Source organism: Vicugna pacos, chromosome 11, assembly GCF_048564905.1.
Source record: "Vicugna pacos chromosome 11, VicPac4, whole genome shotgun sequence".
Lineage (NCBI taxonomy): Eukaryota > Metazoa > Chordata > Mammalia > Artiodactyla > Camelidae > Vicugna > Vicugna pacos.
In genome coordinates, this window is record NC_132997.1 from 59,755,351 (window position 1) to 59,777,952 (window position 22,602).

At 39.9% G+C, this 22,602-nt stretch overlaps 1 protein-coding gene across 1 annotated transcript; it reads left to right on the forward strand.

Annotated features, from left to right (window-relative positions):
• Positions 1-11,465: 11,465 nt before the first annotated feature.
• MRLN (myoregulin) lies at positions 11,466-22,288 on the forward strand. The gene is made up of 3 exons (XM_015243420.3): positions 11,466-11,591; positions 20,636-20,745; positions 22,059-22,288. The coding sequence occupies exon 3, from the start codon at positions 22,079-22,081 to the stop codon at positions 22,217-22,219; it is 141 nt and encodes a 46-aa protein (XP_015098906.1). The 5' UTR covers positions 11,466-11,591; positions 20,636-20,745; positions 22,059-22,078; the 3' UTR covers positions 22,220-22,288.
• The last annotated feature ends 314 nt before the right edge of the window (positions 22,289-22,602 follow it).

The window sequence follows — 22,602 nt, forward strand, 5'->3', positions numbered from 1 at the left end:
TGTTAAAGATAAGGGCTGTAGGAGGAGATTGCCAGAGTCCTTTGGATTGTCTGAGATTCTATGAACCACATAAGGAAAAGGAGGCAAGCAAGAGGGCCTCAGTCTGAGGAGGGCCTGAGAATCCCGGGACGCTGGGGCTGACGTTCAGGCCCTGCTTGTCGCCTATTGGCAAAAATGAGGGTTATGCGGGGACTGTAGTTGAGGCAAAATTGGCCACTACATACTTACCTTCCTACAGACAGGAAGTGGAAAGCCTCTTGCCAATCTCCCTGGCCTGAGTGTAGAATCATCTGCAGGGCTGGTCAGATGTCTGAAAGCCTCTTCTAAATGCAAGGTCCCTGTAGAGACCCGAGAGTCTGAATGTACAATGACCAGACTAGAAATAAAAATAGAACCCCGACGCACAACCTGCTGCAACCAGCCCAGGAAGTCAGCCTACTGGCAACAGTTACCAGTCCTGGGAGTCAAATCGTCACTCCTGCGGCTGGTCCCAAACAGCCAGTACTTGAAAGCCAGTGTGCACCCCTCACCAATCACACAGGATGCCCACTAGTAGCTGGCCTGCCGACTGCTTCCCCTGCTAGCAGCCTCCGGGCAGGGCATACCTGAAGCCTTCCCCTTTTTTCCATTAAAACGCGTTCACACTCTTCTGCCTGCTTTTGAGTTTCTGCTAAATGCAAGTGATGGTGGCCGACTCCCCCTGACTAAATAGCCTTTGCTTGTTCTTATTTGAGTGCTCTTCATTCATTTCCAGGTGAGAAGTCCCCTGAAGCCGGGTATCCCATTTATTTTTTTCCACTCTTGGATCTAATTTCCTTTCCTTAGAACATTGGAGAATGTTTTTCACCAAAGTTTTTCTATCATTTCCGCAAGCCTACTCCAAACATTGACCAGGACCGGGCCTGTTTGTGCTGGAAGGAGAACTGTTTTCTACAAGATCGGAGATGGAGCCTGGACTCCCAGCTCTGCCCTTGGCGCTGTGAGTCAGCAAATCCATCAACCTTCTTATATCTCTATCTCCTGACCTGTAACAGGGGACCAAGAAGTTACTGTCTGCTTAAATATTGGAACCGTGCCCCACGGTCCTCAATGTTTGCATCTAGTGGTGCACACCTCTCACTTTCTTACAGTCAGATAAAAACAGATCTAGGCTAAGGTGTGGAGACACTTCATTTGAAAAGACTGTCGCAGTAGGGGGAGAGACACTGCTGCAGTGGAGAGAGCGCTGTGAACCCAAGATCTGCAAGAGTCCCAAAAGTTTCCGCAGACAGGTTTGGTCAGGAAGGAAGGGCCTTTCTGTATTCTGATGCTGGCTCAGGTGAGGGGGTATCAAAGTTCAGGCGCCCGTGGAGGGGGAAGAAGCTGGAGTAGTCAGGTCAAGCCGCATTAGAAGGTATTTTGTCTAGGTGGGTCAGTGGGTGCGAACAATTCAGCTAATCATTTATGAGACAGAGAAGGGGAACTTGGAGAGTTTGCATCTGGTTTCATCCTAGGTACATAAGGGGGTATCCATGAGCCTCATCCAAGTTACAGAAAGGGTGTGTTTTTTTTTTTCCTTCCAGTTTTACTGAGATATAATTGACATTCGGCACTGCATAAGTTGAAGGTACACAGCATGATGATTTGATTCGCATACATCTTGAAATGATTACCACAATAAGTTTAGCGAATATCCATCATCTCATATCGATATAAATTTAAAGAAATAGAAAAAATTTGTTTTGCTTCTGATGAGAACTCTTAGGATTTATTCTCTTCACAACTTTCATACATAACATACAGCAGTGTTAATCATATTTATCATGTTGTACCTGAACATCCCTAATATTTATCTTATGAAGGGTGGTTTGTGTGTGTGTGTGTGGTAAGCCATTTTGATGCATAAAAAGTAGTGGGATTTCTTGATTACTGTTTTCTAAGCACATAAGACTCAGGTAAAGTTCAACATTGTTGTCTTTCAGTTGGTGAATGGATAAATACAGTATGGCATATATATTCAATAGAGTATTATTCAGCCTTAAGGGGGAATTTTTTTAATTGAAATATAGTTGATTTTTTAATTGAAATATAGTTGATTTACAATACTGTGTTTCAGGTGTACAGCAAAGTGATATATGTGTGTGTGTGTGTGTGTGTGTGTGTGTGTTCTCTTTCACATTCTTTTCCATTATAGTTTATTACAAGATACTGAATATGGTTCCCTGGGCTATATAGTAGGTCCTTGTTGGTTATCTATTTTATATACAGTACTGTGTATATGTTAATCCCAAACTTCTAATTTATCCTTCTCCTCATCTACCTTTGGTAAACATAGTTTGTTTTCTATGTCTGTGAATCTATTTCTGGTTTGTAAATAAATTCATTTATACCATCTTTTTTTAGATTCCACATATAAGTGATATATGATAGTTGTCTTTCTCTGACTTACTTCACTTAGTATTATAATCTCTTGTTGCTGCAAATGGCCTTATTTCATTCCTTTTTATGGCTGAGTAATATTTCAGTGTGTGTGTGTGTGTGTGTGTGTGTGTATGTGTGTGTGTGTATATATATCACATCTTTATACATTCATTAGTTGATGGACATTTAGGTTGCTTCCATGTGTTGCTTATTGTATACAGTGCTGCTATGAACATTGGGGTGCATGTGTCTTTTCAAATTAGAGTTTTCTCCAAATATATGCCCAGGAGTGGGATGGCTGGATCATATGGTAACTATTTTTGCTTTTTTAAGGAATCTCCATACTGTTCTCCATAGTATCTGCACCAATTTACATTCCTACCAACAGTATAGGAGGGTTTCTTTTTCTCCACACCCTCTGGAACATTTTTTATTTGTAGACTTTTGAATGATGGCCATTCTGACTAGTGTGAAGTGATGCCTCACTGTAGTTTTGATTTGCATTTCCCTGATGATTAGTGATATTGAGCATCTTTTCACATGCTCATTGGCCATCTGGATGTCTTCTTTGGAGAAATATCTATTTAAGTCTTCTGCCCATTTTTTAATTGGATTGTTGGGTTTTTCATATTAAGCTGTATGAGCTGTTTATATATTTTGGAAGTTAATCCCTCATCATTCACATCATTTGCAAATATTTTCTCCCAGTTCATAGGTTGTCTTTTCTTTTTGTTTATGGTTTCCTTTGCTGTGCAAAAGCTTTTAAGTTTAGTTAGGTCCCATTTGTTTATTTTTGCTTTTATTTCCATTACTCTAGGAGACAGATCCAAAACCAAAATTGCTGTGATTTATATCAACGGGTGTTCTGCCTGGTTTTTCTGCTAGGGGTTTAATAGTATCCAGTCTTATATTTGGCCTTTAATCCATTTTGAGTTTATTTTTGTATGTGGTATTAGAGAATGTCCTAATTTCATTCTTTTACATGCAGCTGTCCAGTTTTCCCAGCACCACTTATTGAAGAGACTGTCTTTTCTCCTTTGTATATTCTTCCCTAAAAAGGAAAGAAATTCTGACACATGCCACAACATGCTTGTCGTTATGCTAAGTGAAATCAGTCACTAAAAGGCAAATACCATATGAGTCCACTGATATGAGGTATGTAGGATAGCCAAATTAATAGAAACAGAATGTAGAGTGGTGGTTGCCATGGGCTGGGGGAAGGGGATAGGGGGGTTATCGTTTAATGGCTACAGAGTTTCAGTTTTGCAAGATGAAAAGAATTCTGGAGATTGCACAAAACTGTGAATGTACTTAACACTACTGAACTGTATACTTAGAAATAATTAAGATGGTAAATTTAATGTTACATGTATTTGCCACAATTAAAATTTTTATAAATTCAACATTATCAGTCCTTTCTTTCATTCAAGATGATTCATCACTGAATAACTCAAAGGTGATCATAAATCTCCTATGCGGAAAAAAGCATCTAAGAAATAGTCTTCCGAGAACTCTTGTTCGTGGTGTTCTTGCAAAATCAGTTGAATCATCTATTGCGAGGTGGTGGCTAGGGTCAGTTTTTTTAAGGTTCTACGATCAGTGGATGACCAGAATGAAAAAGAGAAATATTAATATAAATGGTTATATTAAAGTATAGGGCCAGGAGGTGGACCCTGAGGATATCCAGTCCAGCAGATTCCAAGAGGTAAGCGGGTGAAAATCTTTGGGTAATGCAGCACTGCTCATTGAATTTGTTGTATCCAGATTTAATGCTCTGGGCAATGCTGCCCATGGTCTTGGTTACCTCTCATGTAAGGGCATACACAACCTGAGCATTTTATCAGACTTTTTTGGTAGCTGAGACAGTGCCTTTTCCAGGGAGAAACCTGTACCCTGTGCAGGCTGCTGTAGGGATAAGTCTTTCAAGGTATATATCAAGTCATCGGGGCTTTAAATTTCAGTATTTCCTCAGATGTTGGGGGGATGAGGAGCCAGCTACAAGGCAAACTAGAGTTCCACTAAGGATCTTGGTGACGCCAAGGCAAGAGGGAGGGAGAAACATCAGAAATGTTAGTTTGGATGATTGTCAGCAGATACCGAAGGGAAATAAAAGAACTGAGAATTTAATAAGGTTTGACTATGTGAGCAAGATGATAGGCTCTTGCCCAATTTACAGGTGATCATATCTATCAGTTACCTGCAATTTACAAAGAGGCTTCAACCTGCTCAAAAACAATGACCAGGGCCAGAATCTGATAACCCTCCATGTGCTATAGTTTTCCACTGAAACACAAAAATTCTTTCCATAGTTACCTCTCTTTTGATCAAAGATAATCACAAAGAAAGATTATTCCTGATCATAAAATAAAGCTGGTCTCATTAGATATGGCCAGGCGTAGCAAGAATGGTGACTTAATATATAGGCCTTTTAAAGTTTGCTTTGCTGGAAGTTCTCATAAGGAGTCTCTGAATGGTCCTTTAAAAACTTCTTGAGGCTGGGAAGCCAAGCCAAGGACTGACTACCCATCAAATTTCACCAGCATTACCCATACATTTGGGTGCATTCCTCCCTTATCTTGGTCCCTCAAATAGCCCAGTTTTCCTGGGCCTACCAGGAAGAGAACATCTTACTCACTTGTAAGCTGGGAACCCTGTAAGCCAGGTACCACCCTGACTTTCCCAAGAGAGCTTTGTAAGCCCTGGCTCTAGAAGGTCAACCTTAGTGCCTTAAAACTGACTGGTCATCTCTCATTCATTCTCAAATACAACATTCTGGACAAAGCCATTGTTGTATAACCATTGTTTTCTATCATATCTTGTTAATAAGAAGGTCAGATTCTTATTGAACTTACACAAAGAATTATATTGCCATGAAAATAAGAATACTCAATTACAGTTTCCAAATTCCAGAGCAATCAGATATGGAGAAAAAGGTAAATGTTTCATTTCTATTTTTCAGAAGCATAGTCATCAAAATTGTTATAGACAGCTTAAGAGAAAAGGGAAAGGAGTTCCCTATATACAGAGAATGGAATATTAAAGTTACAGCCACATTCTAAGCAAAACCCAAGCCACCCCTCATCAGCTCTTTCAGCTTTCTGTGTAATTCTTGCTCTGCTCCGTCCTGGGCTAGCAGTCTCAGGGACCCAGCACAGCGTGCTGGAAGTTGTGACTCAGTCCAGTGGTCTGGGCTCATCATTATTTAAGCAATGCTATCAGAAGCCTGTGCTCAAGAGTACTTGGCTTAGCCCTTTCCCATGTGGCTCTGAGACCATCCTTTGCTAAAATCAAAACATTCTGGCCTGTAGTTGATTTGAAAATGTGTTAAGGGAAACATCAGAGTAAAACAAAAAGTTATCTGTAGATGGCAAAAGACATCAAATGACTGGTTACCTTATGAGTGATAATTTTCAAAAGTAAAAGCTCTGATAAGAGTTCATTGCAAAAATAAAGCAATTGACAAGGAAATTTTTTTCTGTGGTATGCAAGTAATCAATCTAAAATCAAAATAACAAAAAATTTTAAAAATTAAGAGGTAACATGATTGTAAAGAACCTTAGCTCTTCCAAAAGTGAGAAGACTTTGTTCCTTTGAGTCATCAAGGACATAATAAAGTCAACATAAAGCACAGAACAGAATTCTGGTAAGATACAGAATCTTTGCCTTTTAGGCAGATTTCTCAGAAGATAAAGAAAAATCTCTTATAAGCTCTTAAGAAGCAGGTCAATACGCTTAGAAAATTTTGTCATTTAGCAAAGAGAAATTAAATTTCAGTTTTACATCAGTACAACATTTGACACTAATGATCTTCTAAAGAAAATCTTATAATAAGCCTGTCAAACCTTAGCCAACATTAACCATGACAAATACCATTCCCTTTCTGTGAACCATCTACCACTTTCTGTCTCCACTCAGGTTTTGTCCTATTCATTCCTCTTCCTGATTCTGGAACAACTAGTCATTTTACTTCAAAACAAAGCTGCTCTCCTTTCCCTCAACAAAAGAACATCCTATCTTGCATACAAAGATATTTCACTATGCAATTTTTCTCTCCCAGAGAGTCTCATTCACATATATTGATCGTAACTCTTAACCATAGTGACTCTTATTTTACAGAAATAATGATGAAGTAGGTAATTGTGAACTGTGTGTCACACACCAGTGTTTCGTGGGAGAACTTACAAATAAACATCTCACAACTTTCTATAGCCATATACATCCTTACAGTACAACTTCTCAATGTGGCAAAATCTAACGCATTCATTAACAGACCAAAACATACAAAGCCTTAAAATTGTGCTTAGTAGTTAATATTTCAGTATTTTACCTTATTAGAAGTGATGTAGGGAATCTATCATGAGTTTCAAGTTACCAAAAGACTTTGGAGACTGTCTTCAAGCTGACACGTACTAGAAAACGTAATTCGTGTTGAAACAAAGTTTGTCTGAATAATGATTTAATTTGGTTAAATGCACATTTACAGCTTTCATAATCTCAAATATTGGGTAAATGTAATGCTAATTTATTCAATCAATAAATCTGTGTAAGTTCAGCAAGAACATTCCTAGGTAGAATAAAAATGTATGCTTGTATTAAACCTAACTCTGATAACTGAGAAGACAGCTGCTTTTATTAAACCAATAATATTAAACATTTACCAAAACTTTGTGAACTTGAATTCTTAATACATTTGAGTTAGTGTTTATAAGGGCACTTTTAAAAGTATTTAAAGTTCAATTTTCTTAGTTTCTGGAAATTCTTGGAGTGTTTAACTTATGTAAGGACTTGGTTAACTTCAAACCAATCACAATAAAGCTCCTTTAGAGGTTTTTATAATCTAATTTGGTAATATCATCTGGAGGTGGGACAGTATTACACATATATAACATACGCACATGTAATCAGACAGGCAGACACTAATGAGGGCTCATAGCTTCAATTATAAATTTTAAACTTGCTGGTTCATATGAAAGGCTCTTGTCCTCTTCCCACCATTACATTTTTACCAGGATTGTGTTTCTGGCAGATAGAGCAAGTTGAGGTTATCCATTCAACACGAGGGCTGAAGGGTCCACCAGTATTTGTGGAGGAGCTCCTTTAAGATTTCCTTGCCCTGACGTGAGAGCTTAACGAAGCTGTGGACTAAATTCTGGGCAAGGGGCTGAGGAGGACCAGATTGCCACCCAGGAGTCTCCATAGCTCATGTAAGTGGATAAGTTTCCAACCTGTTTCCAGTTAATTTTTTCAGCTTCAGATGATTTCTCTTGGGGTCCTGAGCCCTTCGAGAACCCTAGACAAGGGGTGGGCCACCTAAAGCTCTGTGACTATAGGGAGCTGAGGGGCCACGGTGGGAAGGGGAAAGGTGGAGGGTGTAGAGTGGGGAAGAGGTAAAGGTTTGAAGGGGAACAGGTCAAGCAATTCAAGGGAGTTTAAGGGACGGTCTGATTTAGTGAAAAGGAGGAGGAAGGATCAGCAAGGGGCAGGAGGTGATGGGGAGGGAGAGGTTCTAGACGAGAGTCAGATGGAGTTTCCTAGTTTTCCAAAGAGGACACCGAAGTTCCCAGGGGTCTTTGGTAAAATGTGGCCATTACTAAAGATTCTGAACTGAATTAGTGACATAATGGTAAGGCATGAGGTGTGTGGGGAGGAGGAGGGAAGGGGCCAGGTACATAATTACTGTTAGGGGCGAATTGTGTCCCCCCCAAAAGATATGTTGATGCCCTGACCCTGGTACCCAAGAATGCACCCTTACTTGGACATAGGGTCTTTGCAGATGTGATCAAGTTAAGATGAAGTCATTAAGGTGGGCCCTAATCCAGTATGACTGGTGTCCTTATGAGAAGAGAAGACAGAGATGCACAGGGAGAAGCCAGGCACATGATGACAGAGGCAGAGACTGAAGTACTGCCGCTGTAAACCAGGAAATGCCAAGGGTTTCCGGGGAAACACCAGGACCAGGCAAGAGAAGACCTTCTCTTCAAGCCAGCAGAGGAGGATGGCTCCGCTGATGCCTTGATTTCAGACTTTTAGCCTCCAGAACAATGAGACAACAGATTTCCATTGTTTGAAAACATCCAGTTTGTGGGATTTTTTTTGTATATATATATATATATATATACATATATATATATATATAATTTTTATTGAAGTATAGTCAGTTTACACTGTTGTGTCAATTTCCAGTGTACAGCACAATGCTTCAGTCATACAGGAACATACATATATTCGTTTTCATATTCTTTTTCACTGTAAATTGGTACAAGGAGCTTGTGGTATTTTGTTAGGGCAGCCCTAGGTGACTAGCATGGTCAGTACTCCACGGGATTAGGTAATTAAAGCAGAATTTACAGGAGGGAGGAAGGATAATGCTCCTTGTATGGCTGCTCTAAAGCTCCTCGCACAATCCCCACCCACAGAATCCTCCTCCATTCAGTCCTCAGTTAAGGAGCTGAGGGAACTGCCTCGAAAAATCTCCACTAGAGGAACAAAGGAAAAACAGAAGAGGCAGAGGAAAGTCTCTCTGCCTGAAAGAATCACTGTAACTCCTTATCATGTCATGACCAACAAATGTCCAGAGCACTGGATTAGGCGTTGTGACTCCTTGTCATGGGTCCTGTATCCCCAGGGCACAAAGGGTCAGAGAAACCAGTATGAACACCTGAGTGAAGCCAGCATGGTCCACGGGATAGTGGGTAATTAGTCTGAGACACAGCCCCAGAAAACTGTCCAAGAAAGACAAATCCAGATTTAGGTAAGGGGAGATTATTTGTAAAGACTGTTGTAGGTGGTCACCAGAGGTTGTGAGGGTGGGCAATGGCTCCTTAAGGGGTACAAGTGTCAGTTTTGCAAGATGAAAAGGTTCTGGAGATCTGTTGGACAACAATGTGAGCATACCTCATGTGGTTGAACCGCACACTTAAAAATGGTCAGGGTGCTAAAGTTTATGATGTATGTTTTGACCACAGCAGAAAAAGAGAAAAGACTTATAGTATGGGGGAGGGGCCTATTGCAATATATAGAACACACCGACCACAGGAACAGCAAGCGAGTCAAAGATCAGGCAAAAAAATGGCCTTTTCTTTTGTAAACCGGAGTAAAGAAAGCTCAGAGGAATTGAGTGTTGGGAGTGGGATGAGCGGGTGTGTGACCGGACGAGAGATCAGGAGAAGTCTTCATGGTCAGCTTATTTTGGGGGGAGGTGGTTAAGGAAGGGCTGTCCTGTACTCCATGCTGGCTCAGGCTGAGGGTGGGTCAGCATGCAGGGGCCTGTCTGGAGGGGAGGAGCCAGAGTAGAGTTTGGTTAAGACGACTAGCAGGGGTCTTGTCCAGCTTGGTCGGTGGGGACGAACAGTTCAGCTGGTCCTTTGGGACACAGACAGTCTGTGTCTGGCCTTGTCCTAGGTAAACAAGGGAGTCATCTCCCAGTCCTGTTGAAGTCATTTGAGGAAGAGTGGTTCTCTGCAGTTGCTGTTGGTGACCAGGTTCCAGGAAGGTTCTTGTCTTGTCCCAGAAAGAATTCAGAAACGAGACATGGAGGTCACAAAAGCAAAGCAACGGTTTATTAAGGGACAGATAGTACGCCTACAGGGAAAGAGCAGGCCGACCCAGGTGGGCGGCTGCCCTGAGTTTCTATGGCAAGCTGGATATACGGGTGTAAAGATGAATGGGCAGAATATTCATGGGCAGGGAGGGGTTTGGGGTCATCTTTCCGGATCTTCATTCCAGATCCACCTTCTTGGTGGGGGAGGAGGGATTTTTTTTGTCCTTATTTAGTCTTGACTGGGAAGTCGGATGACCCATTGGGAGTGTAAGAGAGTATATTAGAATGTCTATTTTAAAATTTCATCTTTTAAAAATTTCTATTTTGTGATGTATATAATTACAGTAGTACACGAATATGTTCTATGAAGATACATATATTCAGTGGATACTCAAATTTTAAAAACTGACCAGCGTGAAACATTTTTTGAAAATTAAGGTCCTGTACCTGCTCTGCTCCCCCTCGCCCATCTGTTAAACTGATAACTGGCATGTTGCTTTCTCTTTTTAACAGTGGCCTCAACGGAACAACACTCGCTGTGCGAGGTTTGTGGTGAGATGTTCTGACCTCCCCACCCCCAGCATTTAGTTAAAAAAAAAAAAGTTTAACTTGAGAAAAGAATAGTTACCAGGCCTGGGCCAGAGTGACAGGCAGCTGGATCCTTAAGAATAAGACCATTTGACCAGCATTTGTGCCCTTCAATTTTGTATCTTTATATATTCCAATAACTTTTGTGTGATCCTCAGTTTTCTCTTAACACTTCCGACAGACACAGAGCCACTGTTTAATATGATTTAGGTCTTTAGGCACGTTGTTCCTGGTTCTGAACAATTTGCTGTCAGTTGTTGAGGCAGGGGAGGCTTAAACTTGGACTTTTTGGAAATACAGTCTTTCAAAAGGGGAGAGTCACTCCAAACCAGTAGCCAGGTCATGACTACACTTTCATTCTTCGGACTTGACTTCTACAATTTCCCTTTTACGTATGATACCGTTCCAAGACCCGCCCCCTTCCCCAACCCCCAACCATGCCCTGAGCCCCCTCCCCCACCATGACCGCTTTTCCAGGAATTGTTTTAGGATCATTAAGGGAGAGGGACGGATAGGCTCACAGGTAAACAAACCTCAACAAATTGATAATGTGCATTTGAAAGTCATTTGTTTATATAGTGTAAAAATGGGGGGAAGTCAAAGAAAGCAAGGCAAAAACATACACAGTTAAGAAGATATTCAAATATCCATGGAAAAGAATTGCTCAGAAGAACAAAGGGTAGCATAACGTTAAATGCGTCATGATGGTTTTCAAGAGAGTAAAACAGTAAAGATATTTTTGTTAGCTGGTTGTGAAACTCTTAGAACCTTTGACATAAGGGTCTATAGATGGAGGAGGGGCCGTTCCCCTACTCCTGGGGTCATGTGAGCTCCCGTGTGGGCGTAAGTATTTTTTTGTCATGATGTATCCCACCTGCGTCTGTCAGTTCCCCTCCCCTCGCCTCCTCCCGTGACCCACTGGCTCACGTTTCTTCCGGACGCTCTGCGCCCCTTACTAATAACAGCCCAGTGAGTGTCCTAACCGACGCAGGAGCACATGGTGTTTTCTACAAAAGAGAGATCATTTCCTTGACTTTGGACTTCGGTGTTGAACCCCTGAACAGTAAGTTTTGCTTTAAAGAAAAAAAACAAAACAAAAGTGGCATTTTAAAATGTTGACGTAGGAGGAGAGTTTAGTGTGAGTCTTGCTTGCTTCCGGGAGAGGGAGAGTATGGGAAGCTGAAGGACTCAGCCAACCTCCCCTCTGCGTTTCAGCCTCTCTCCAGTTGTTCTAAGGCTGATAAGATAGATCAGTGACTTAGAGTTCTATTCCTTCCATTTCCCGGTGGCTAAAGGCAGAAGGAGAAGCAAGGGATTAGTAATATCTGAGTTGCTTGACCAAGCCTTGCGGCTGTGCTAGGTTTCCACCTCTCCGTGGCTCCTCTCCAGGCAGAGGGTTTCAGTGATTTCACAGAGAAGCGTGGAGAGTGCCTGCCGGGGCATGTTGGACTGGAGGCCTGGGCTTTCTCATTTTAACATGTTTGCAGTTTGGTTCAGAGCGGGTACCTGTCATGTGCCAAGGGTGCACTGCTTTCTCAGTTTTTGAGCCAAGGCTTGTCTTTGCAGCCTTTTAAAATAATGGTTGCTTCTGAGAGTCCTGAAAAGTAGGTCACTGTGTTTTCTGTCTGGAAAAGGGGAACACTGGATCCTAGAAAAACTCAGTCCTCTGAAACTTGACACTCCAGCCCCTCTTCAGGACAACGGGCTAATACCGTTTTCTGCTTTGCTTACACAGGTTCAATCCTTTTGAACGTGTGTAGCAGGCTTCTAAATAAAACATGTAAGGGAGGCATCACAAGGAACTGGAAGGAGGCAGATGCCAGCTTGGTACTGAGCCCTGCCTTGACCACTAACAAGCTGTGTGACTATAATCAAGTACTCAACCTCTCTGAGCCTCAGTTCCCTTGTTTGTGAGATGAGAATTACAACCTGTTGGACAAAGTGGTGGGTTTTACTCATAGTGTATAGAAGTGGCCAAGTATGGTAACATTATTTATGACATCCCTCATTTGAATTTTTCTTGAATCTTCTTAATCCTCTGTTTCAAACTTAACCGTAGAGCCTCCAATGTGGTCCTTTTAAAATTTACATACATATATATTTTTTCAGATTCTTTTCCATTACAGCTCATTGCAAGAAATTGAATCTAGTTCCCTGTGCTCTACAGTAGGTCCTTCCAATGTGGTCTTTGATGGGAACCTTTAGTCTAAACTGTAGAGACAATACTTGGCTTTCCTGCTTTTAATAACTTTTCCTCAGGATGGTGTAAGCCACGGGAGTGCTGAGGGTGGAGGCCTTGGAGGGTGGGGCACGGTTAGCAGTTCAGGGCATCAGGCTGCAGCTAAGATGGGGGAACTTTCAAAGCAATTTCAAAGCATAAGCTACTGTTTTAATAAACTTACCTGCTCTACTATAATCAGCATGCTAAAAGTCCTCTTTTGGTTACGTGCTTGTGTGGCTCCAGAGGTCTGATATCCCCCTTGCTAGCTTCAATTCCGTGTCTGGATGAGACAGAAAGGAGGGTTGCCTCAGCGAATTCCTGCTTCCCAAATTGTTACCCTGTAAACTCAGGAGATAAGATGAGATTTTTGTTTGCTGTTGCAAGTTTTCATTCTGCGAATGCTTCTTGAATTCTGTGTGAAGACACAGTGCTGGGTTAGCAAGGGGTCAGTAAACTCTAACTATAGTAGGGGAAAGAAGTCATTTCATGAGTGACTTTGATGCAAGTCCGAATGCGTTTGTCCTACAGCACATGGGATGGTCAGACAGGGTGCAACAGGCATTCCACAGGGCCATCATGCCCAAAACTTATTCAGCGCCTGAAAATGGGCATTATTGGTCAGATTTTCCTTTGGAAAGCTGTACATTCTTAGAAAACAATTCCAAATAATGGATAAGGAACCACCACCAGTGAATTTATGCAGAGGAGCATGTGTAATGGTTTTTGCCAAATGCTTTTAAGAAGTCAAACAGCTCCAGAGATTGTCCACTCTCCTCCACCCGACAAGCCCCAAACCTGGGATGACACTTGTTTGGACATGTGAGTTCTGCAAATAAAAACCCTAAACCCAACAAATAAGCACCTGGACTCGGCCCCTCTACTATCTGGTCACACCGTGGGAGACAGGCATTGAGTGTCCCGCCCTGTTGGGGTTTCCTGAGGAAGCCTTGCAGGGCTGGTCCTCCCAACCCCAAATTGCAGGGGGCTCTGCGCAATCCATTTGACCTTGTAAGAGTGTGTTACAGCTGTGATTCTTGGTAAGGCTTGAGAATTTGGCAGGGAGGAGGTGGAAAACATCTTGATTATTTTGGTTGCAGAATATTTCTTCATGTTAAGTGCCTGCAACTGAGTAATGTCTTCTTAGAGGATATGCAGCCTCCCATTTGGGGCAGGATTGGGGTAGCAGATCTCAGCCTTCAAGAGTCTTGGTAGTGGATGATTAAGAGGAAATGTTTGTTCATATGGAGAAAAATAGTTCATTTTAGGGCCGGAATATTTATTCAGAACATTCGAAGTGTGGTCGTAGATGGCTTGAGAGGGTCCAAACTGGACAGATGTTGACATGGAAAGACGTGAGAAGTAAAGTTGAAGAGAAGAAGTGATTCCACACAGGTGTAGGGTCCCCCACCCCCATTCCTCATGACTGTTGCCAGGTAAAGATGTGTCTGTGTATCTGCTTCAGCTTTCCCGGGCTTCTCATCTCTCAAGTCCACTTGTATCCTCTTGTCCATCTGAGTCCCTCGCTCTCCCCTCTTTACTGCAGTTGGGTGACAGGGAAGTGGACAGCCTTCTGATTTCACTGCCCCATCATACTGACGACTGTTTTATCCAATGCCACGTGGCACATGGGGCTCTGGGCTCACCTTGTTACCAGTCCTGAGACCTTGTGGTGGTGAAGGCCTTGGAGCCAATCCCATTTCCATTCAAATCCCTGGTCATCCCTGATATGTGACCTCAAATAGCTCACTAAAGTCTGGTCTTTAATCTCAGCAATGAAGGAAATAGGAGTATTGGTAACTCACCTCATAAGGTTTTATGAGATGAGAATCAAAGCGTGTGTAGGTCTTTCTTAACTATACTTATGAATAAAATCCTTTCAATCCCCTGCAAGATGGAAATCATCTCTGTCTCCAGATAAGGTAGCAGGTGAGGTGAAATGCCTGGTCCCAGGCTGTAGTGCTCTTACCAGAATCAGACCCAAGGATCTCAAACCAGAGCCAGGATCTCAAACCAGTTCCATCTGGCTCCCAAACCTACACTGTCTCCTGGCTCCATCCTGCTGACCCACCATCTACTACAAAGCACGTGGTTTGTTTTCAGGCCAAGTCCACTTTGTCAAGTTTCGTGCCTTACGAGTTTGACCTGTCAAGTTTTCCAGTTTTCACTGGTGATTTATTTAATTCTGGACTCTCTGGTCTTACCTTGGCCTGAATCCAAGTGTTTGGGAGGCGATAAAGGTAGAATATCTTTGAATAGACAAGTCTAGTCAAACATGGAATCCAGTTTATCATAAATGTGTCAAAAACATGCTGAGGCAATTATGCCAGTAGCTCTGAAGAAAAGTAACTGTGGTGACCCCAGACAGCTTGCTGTACTTCTCTGGGTCTCGTTTGTCAAATGAGAAGTTCATGAAATCTCAGATATGTTTTCCAGCACCAACATTTCCATAATATTTCAGATCTTTCACTCCAGTTGTTTTTCTAAGCTGGAGAGAGAAAAATCTCCTTGAAATCGTATCTTACTCCGTGTAAAGCCGTATGCCTTTTATTAATTCTCATTCAAGCTTTCTCTCATACCAGGCTCACACACTGATGAGTTAATTTCTCAGATTTCCCTTTCTCAGCTTTGGGCAGAATCTAATGGAGTCTTAATTAGTTCAGGAAATGCAACTTGAACTCAAATTGTAGAAATTTCCAGAACACACAAAATCCACTTACTATTGAATATGGCCGAGTTTTCAGTTAACCTCTGAATGACTCAAATTTGAGGAGTTTATATCTCCTGTCCTACCACACCATCACCTATTTCTGGAATCTTAAGGGACAAATCTCCATATGCTGCAGAAACAGTAGCCATGCCAATAGGACACGTCTAATCCTAAAACTCTGTAGGCCGGTTCCAAATTTTTGTTGCCTTCCAACAACTTGACTAGATTCCCTAATTACAAGAAAAAACAAACAAACAAACAAACAAAAACAAAGGCAAACACATCACCAAGATAGAATTCCCATATAGTTTCTCAAGTTTCTAAAAGATAGTTTTATTGAACATAAATTTTGTGGGAAAGAGACCTCTTCCACATGGAGACCAAATTGGAAAATACCTGACTTTGGGATTTTATTTTTGAAATATTTGCTGGGAAAAGTAGACTTAATATATGTGTTTTTCTTGCTGTAATTGTCTGTTGAACAAAATGAACTTGTGGACTTCTGAGAAAGCTTCTACTTGACATGCAGTTATTGAATCAATACTTGTCGAAAATTGATTAGCATCAAATACCATGAGGCACTGGGACCCAGGATGGGTAAGGCCGCCTCCACTTAATAGGAAGACAGCAACTGCCTATGGGGTGGTGCCTGCAAACAGCCAGAATGTAATGTAGTGAGTTGCAATATGTTGCAATAAATTCTGCCTGAGGATGTCAGGATGGATCCCAGAAGAGATAATGTTGGGTTTCAAAAGATGAGTAGGTGTGTGACAGTTTTGAGAGAAACTGAGACTGATTCATTCAAGGGGTACCATCTAGGAGAGAATATGACAGAGCATAATTAATAATGATAGTCATCATCACTCATGAAGTGTTTACTCACTATGCACAAGTACTATCACATTTAACTCTCACAGCACCCTAAGGAGTGGGTGCTGTTATTATGATTCTCATTTTTTAAAAGTGCTAACTGAGGCACGGAGTTAATGTAACTTGTCCAGGGTCTCATGGTAAATGGCAGATCTGAGTCAAATCCAGTGAGTCTTATTCCAGACTCGTATCTTAACCACTAAGTCCTAAAAGCATTCTTGTTATTTCTTTGTCCAGCTAAGGTTAATAGGGTCAAGGGAAGAAATTTGTCAGTCCTTAGTTGATCAGTAGATAGATAACAAACTAATACTAAAAGAAGAATAAAGCTGCAGTGAGTAAAAGCTAATAAAAAATAGATTAAAAAACTGTACTTTCAGCTAACCTGGTTGCTAGACAGTAAACTCATAGTAGTGGTCTGTGAATGACCTGTTTACAAAGTGCAGATTGGTTTGATGTGGCTAAAACTGGCTGTTGTAAAAAGGTTCTGGCAAATTCAGGTTATCAGAGGGATAACTGCATGACTATCCATCCCATTGTTCAACCAGCAGTTGACGTAGACAGAAGGGAACCAGGACCGAAGAGGAGGAGTGGCCATTAATACAGAAGTGTAGACATTTTCATTTCAGCCTCATCAATTTCCATTGTCAATCAGATCTTTTCATTTGAAAACATTAATAAGTCCATGTAAGAGAGTGGCACCTGGGGACTGGAGTCCTGGGTTAGTAGCATCGAGGCTTCGGCATGGGATACTGAGGAGCCTTGGGCAGTTGCTCCATCCCCCAGTAGTGCGTAATCACAGCCTGGCACATACTAGATCCTTAATAGATGGAAATTATTATACTTGCTTAAGTGACCTATTAAGCAAAAACGGACTGATTTCAATTGTGTCTCATTTTTCAACATGTGTCTCTAGGGAACTTCTGTCAATATTATCTTGACCATTAGATATTGCTGGAAACAAGGAGTCGGATTAGCAAATTCTTATCAAAAAAGAAAATATTTTTGAAATGTGATTCATGTGTTTAAGACTATAATCTTGAATCCAGTGAAAAATGTTTTTCTTTTGATTGAAAAAGAGACTTTGCAAAATATGTTCTGTTCTTTTCTTTGTCTTGACCAAGAACCCACTCCTAATAAGGGGAAATAATAGAGGCTGAGAGAGATTGAGAAACGAGTGAAGTCTTAGTGCTACTGTCTTATGTTAATAGAGAGGTTTTTACTTTCTTGTTTTTCATTGTTTTATTTTTTGCCAGAGAACAAAGCCATTTAGCAAATGCACTCCTGTCCCAGGAGTCAGAGTTGACTTGAGAAACCTTGTTTTATATGAAAACAAAATTGTAAAATTTGAAAGGCCAGAGACTACAAACTGATGGCAGGGTGAAGAACAGAGAGTACAGTGATGTTCAACTCCCTGAGACCCAAAGTTCCTGTTACTCGCCATTTGTCTAACTTACTATGTGCAATACCACTAGTCAACCACTCAGTAAACAGGTCAATTTGAGTTTGACCAAGAGACCAAATTAAAAATAAAGACAAGCTTGAAAAACTAGATAAGAGACTATTCATCCTATTTTCTGTATAACGTTCTATAAAATAAATGGATTCTTAGTGCCTTTTGGAAACAGGGAAAAGAAAAGTAGGTTGAGGTATTCAAATGGAAGGGGAAATTATTTGCAGTCATCAAAAATTTCAACATGAAATATATTTGGCCCCAAATAATGTAGCATGTCTTATATCAGAAGTTGGGAAAAAAAATTTCTTCTGTATAGCACAGGGAACTATGTTCAATATCCTGTAATAACCTTTAGTGAAGAAGAATATGAAAATGAATATATGTGTATATATATACACACACACACACATGACTGGGACATTATGCTGTACACCAAAAACCAAAAACTGACACATTGTAACTGACTATACTTCAATTAAAAAAAAAGAAATTGGAAATGATGTTATTTTAGCTCTGAATTTTAAATACTACCTTTAATATAAAACCATGGTCCTGAGCTATTACACTCCATACATTCTAGCATAATTTTAGACATGTCCTCGCTTGTTTGAAATTTATTTATTTGGTGCATGTTGTATCCAATAAAACACTATGAATCCAATTTTTTCCTGAAAATTGCTGTTGCTAAATAGCCTTTCCCCCAAAAGAATGTCCCTGCAAAGAAAAAACGTGATGATCAAGCTTCTAGCTAAGGAAGAACTAATTAGGCAAAATGTAAATCAAAGTACCGTGACGCTCATAATTTTAATCCACAGTAAATCTGAGTGTGGTAGTGAACTTGTGATGGTACAAATTCACATCCTTCCAGTGATTTAGATCTAGAAACAGATCTTACATCGGAGAGAAGAACTACACAGGAACCACCTGCCTTCCTGTTTCTCATGAGCATTCTAAATGAGACAAGAGCATGTTCTTTAGCAAAAGAGAGTTAACATAAACTCGAGGAAAAGTAAATATATCAGTGAAACATTCAAATAAAAAATATAATTTATTGGATAAAAGTGTAAGTTACATATTTTCATTAAAATCTATCACTAATAGATGTGATTTTCCCAAGTTTGTATTTGTTAAAATGATCGGTTTTGCAAAAATAAAATCAGTATACATTACTTTTAAATATATGGGAAAGGAAGGGGATGAGCAGTTACAGCCTACTTACTTTAGTTTTCTGATGTTATATAAGCAACATCCCTTTAAATGAAAATGTGAGAAGTGGAAAAAGTAAGGTTTTAAAAAAAATTACATAGAGTCCTTCACCCAAACTCGATCACTATGACTATTATTGACATTTGTATTATTGACATCTGTTTTCTTTTTTTTTTTTGTATTTCAATTGTGAAGTATAACATACATACAGAAAAGCATATAAAATTTTTATGTGAAGTTTAGCAAATAGTTAAAAAGTGATTGTCAACGTAACCACAACCCAGCACAAGAAATGAAATATGGCTAGAAGGTCCCCACCCCCGCCTATCCCTTCCCTTCCTCTCACTAACATTCCCACTACCCTGGTTTTATGAGAGTCAACCCTTTGCTTGTTAAATTTACCACCTACACCATCACCACCCACATATGCACCCCTAAAACATGCACTTTTAACTGTTCCCCTACGTTACATAAATATGCTATGTCCTCTTTTGTGCCTTGCTTTTTAAAAATTCAATATTGTGTTTGTAAAATTCATCACTGTTTTTGTTTGTAGCTATAGCTTAGTATTCATTATTGTTTAATATTCTATTACATGGATTTATCTATCTACGAATAGGCATTTGGGTTGTTTCTAAGTTGAGGATATTACAGATAACATTTGGATTTGTGTCTTGGGGTGGGTATCCCTGCTTATCTGTAAGGTATACACCCAGGAGTGTGATGGGTGGTCGTCCGGCATGGGTTTTAATCACATTTAAATATTTTACCATAATTTTTGAAAGAGTCTTTCTATTATATCATTGTTGTAATAACCATCATTTTCTTGAATAAATAATCTTCCACTTGTGGTTGAATTCTACAACCTGGTCTTCTGTAATAAATTCACTCCTCCACTTTCCAATTTATTTGTAAAATGATACAAAATCTTGAAACCTAGAATTTATAGCAGATATAAAATCTCATGAGTTATGGTCTTTTATGTAGACAGAGAAATTTTGTTTGTTGTATCATGGAAGATACTGAAATAAATATAGTTAAAATAATTTTTAGGAAATTTCTAATTAAATTGTATTTGACATACAACATTGTGTAAGCTTTAGGTGTACAACATACTGACTTTTTTTTCTTACAACATATTGATTTGATATACTTATATTGCTCTATGATCACCATAGTAGTGTTAGCGAACACCTCTGTCAGGTCAAATAATTGTCATTTCTTCTACTGCTGGAAACAATTAAAGTCCAGTTTCTTAGCAAGTTCAATGCTGATGACACACCTCTATGTCTGTACCCGCTGTATGGTGTATTAGGTCTCCAGGACTCACGCATCTACTAGTGGCAAGTACGTGGCCTTAAACAACATCTCTTCCATTCTCCCACCCCCTGAGAATGGTTGTTTCAAAAGCACGGTACATGCTTGTCCTGCCAGGAAAATCCCACAATTCAGTTTAACCTTTCTGTTAAGGGTTTAGTTTTTAGTTATACAATTCAGTGATAAATTGAAATTAATATGCCTCATTTTCCAAATTCCACCCTTTGACATGTCTGGCTTTGAGAGTAGAGTTTCTCCATGCAGACTCCCTGCCCGTCCACTTCATATACCACCTCATCATCCAGTAAAACCTTTTAATGTGCTTTGACACAGGAGCCAAGGTTGCTAAGAGACCACCTGTGCTGAGTGCACTTTGCTCTAGCAAGAGCAGACGAGAGAAAGCAGGAAGCAGCCTTATCTGCCATTACCTGGGATTAAGTCAGGTGAGAAACGGGTTTCTGCTCACCCTTCAGTACCCACCAGTCCTCTGGTCTTGCCCTCCCTTCCTATTTCAGTCTCTCTCTTACTGTTGTCAGAGAAAATCAGAGGTACCCTTCGGAGCACATACTGAAGAAACACATGCTGGAGGCTGAGGCCATAAGGAGGGAAGGAAAATTACTTTGCAAACCCATGTATTACTGTTACCCCTTGTTTTTCAAATATGGGTGCAAGGAATTGCTGAGTATAGGGGAGATTCTAGGTTTTTACTTTGCCAGTGATTGCTGTGTAATTTGGGGCATGTCACTCCCTCCCTTAGCAAAGGGGCTCATTATTACAGAAATTAATCAAGATGGCTAAAAGTGGGAGGACACACTTGTGTAAATCTCATCTACCTCCCCTCCTCCTTCTCTCTTAAAACTTAACCTGCCTTTTGAGTTTTGGGGTAAAAATAGCAGAAAATATTTTCTTAACCTTATCTTGACACGTTTTAAAAAGTATTGATGCTCATCTTAAGTTGACTTTATATAAGGGACTTTAATATTTAAGGCTTTGAAAATTACTCGATTCTTTGACCTTACATTCCTGGAAAAAAGGGATTAAGAATGATTCTAAACTCCCTACCTGACAGGCATTCAGTAAAATGTTCCCACAGTGTGCTAGCACTAATCAGAGCACAAATTAATATCTTTTAAAATTTCATAATACTTTAAAAACTTCCAGCTATTTTTAAAAAACTGTTTGATTAACACAGAAATGTGGAGGCAATTAAATGTTTAATGTCTCATTAAGTGACCAAAATATGACAGGATTTTGAGGAAGGATCAAGGAAATGAGAAAGATCTTTTGTTGTTAAAAATTTTATCACCTACCTTTTTCTATGTCTTCAAATTCTCATTTCCTGGTAATATTGACTGACAGATTAGAAGAATGGCAGTTTCACTGACGCCATAAAAATGGTTGTAAATGACTTTGCAGATAAGACTTCAAAAATAAACATGGATAACATGAAAAGAGAATGATAATTATAGTTCCTTGGGCTGTCTTTTTTTTTTTTTTAAGAAAGAAAGGCAAGTTTGGCATATAGAACAATCTGTGATTATGACATTAAAGTGGCCAAAATGAGCAGGTGACAATATTTTGACTCCTTATGGAGAAGGTATTTTAGTTCATTGGTTGGTTACAAATACATACAGAGTCCTGGCTGAAAGATAATTCTTCATCACTATTTCTTTACAGTGCAAATATTAGATTGAGTTTAAAGAATCAGGAGTATAAAATGTGTTCACTTAAGGATATTTTCTCTTTTTCCCCCTAGGGAGCACGAGCATTTTGGATATGACGTGTAAAAATTGGATATTAATTTCTACTACTACCCCCACAAGTCTGGAAGATGAAATTGTGGGAAGACTTCTAAAAATTTTATTTGTAATCTTTGTTGACTTCCTGTCTATTATATATGTTGTTATAACTTCTTAGAAGCTGACTTCCCTTACTTTACATTTGAATTCCGTGTTAAACTCCAGCAAATAAAATTTTGTAATTTAATATGTTGAGTGGTTTTAATTTGGTGACATCTTCCGTTATTCTAGAAGCCAACAGGACATTGCAATAGAAACAATATTGCGTATTTTTTAGTACTTATGGTTTATAAAAGTCATGTAACTTGAAATGGAATTTCTTTTCCCCCAAATCTACACTGCTTATCCTAAAACTTCTTGATGTTTTACCATGATTGTTAGTCGAGAGATTGACTAAAATCTGTAGGTGTAATTATGAATGAAGTTGTTTTTTTAAGGATGCATACCTATGTGAAATTTAAAATAGTTCTATTTTTAACACACAGAGCTCAACATAAGATA

Excerpts from the sequence above, each read along its gene's own strand:
- MRLN (XM_015243420.3), top strand. The coding sequence starts at position 22,079 with ATGACGTGTAAAAATTGGATATTAATTTCTACTACTACCCCCACAAGT.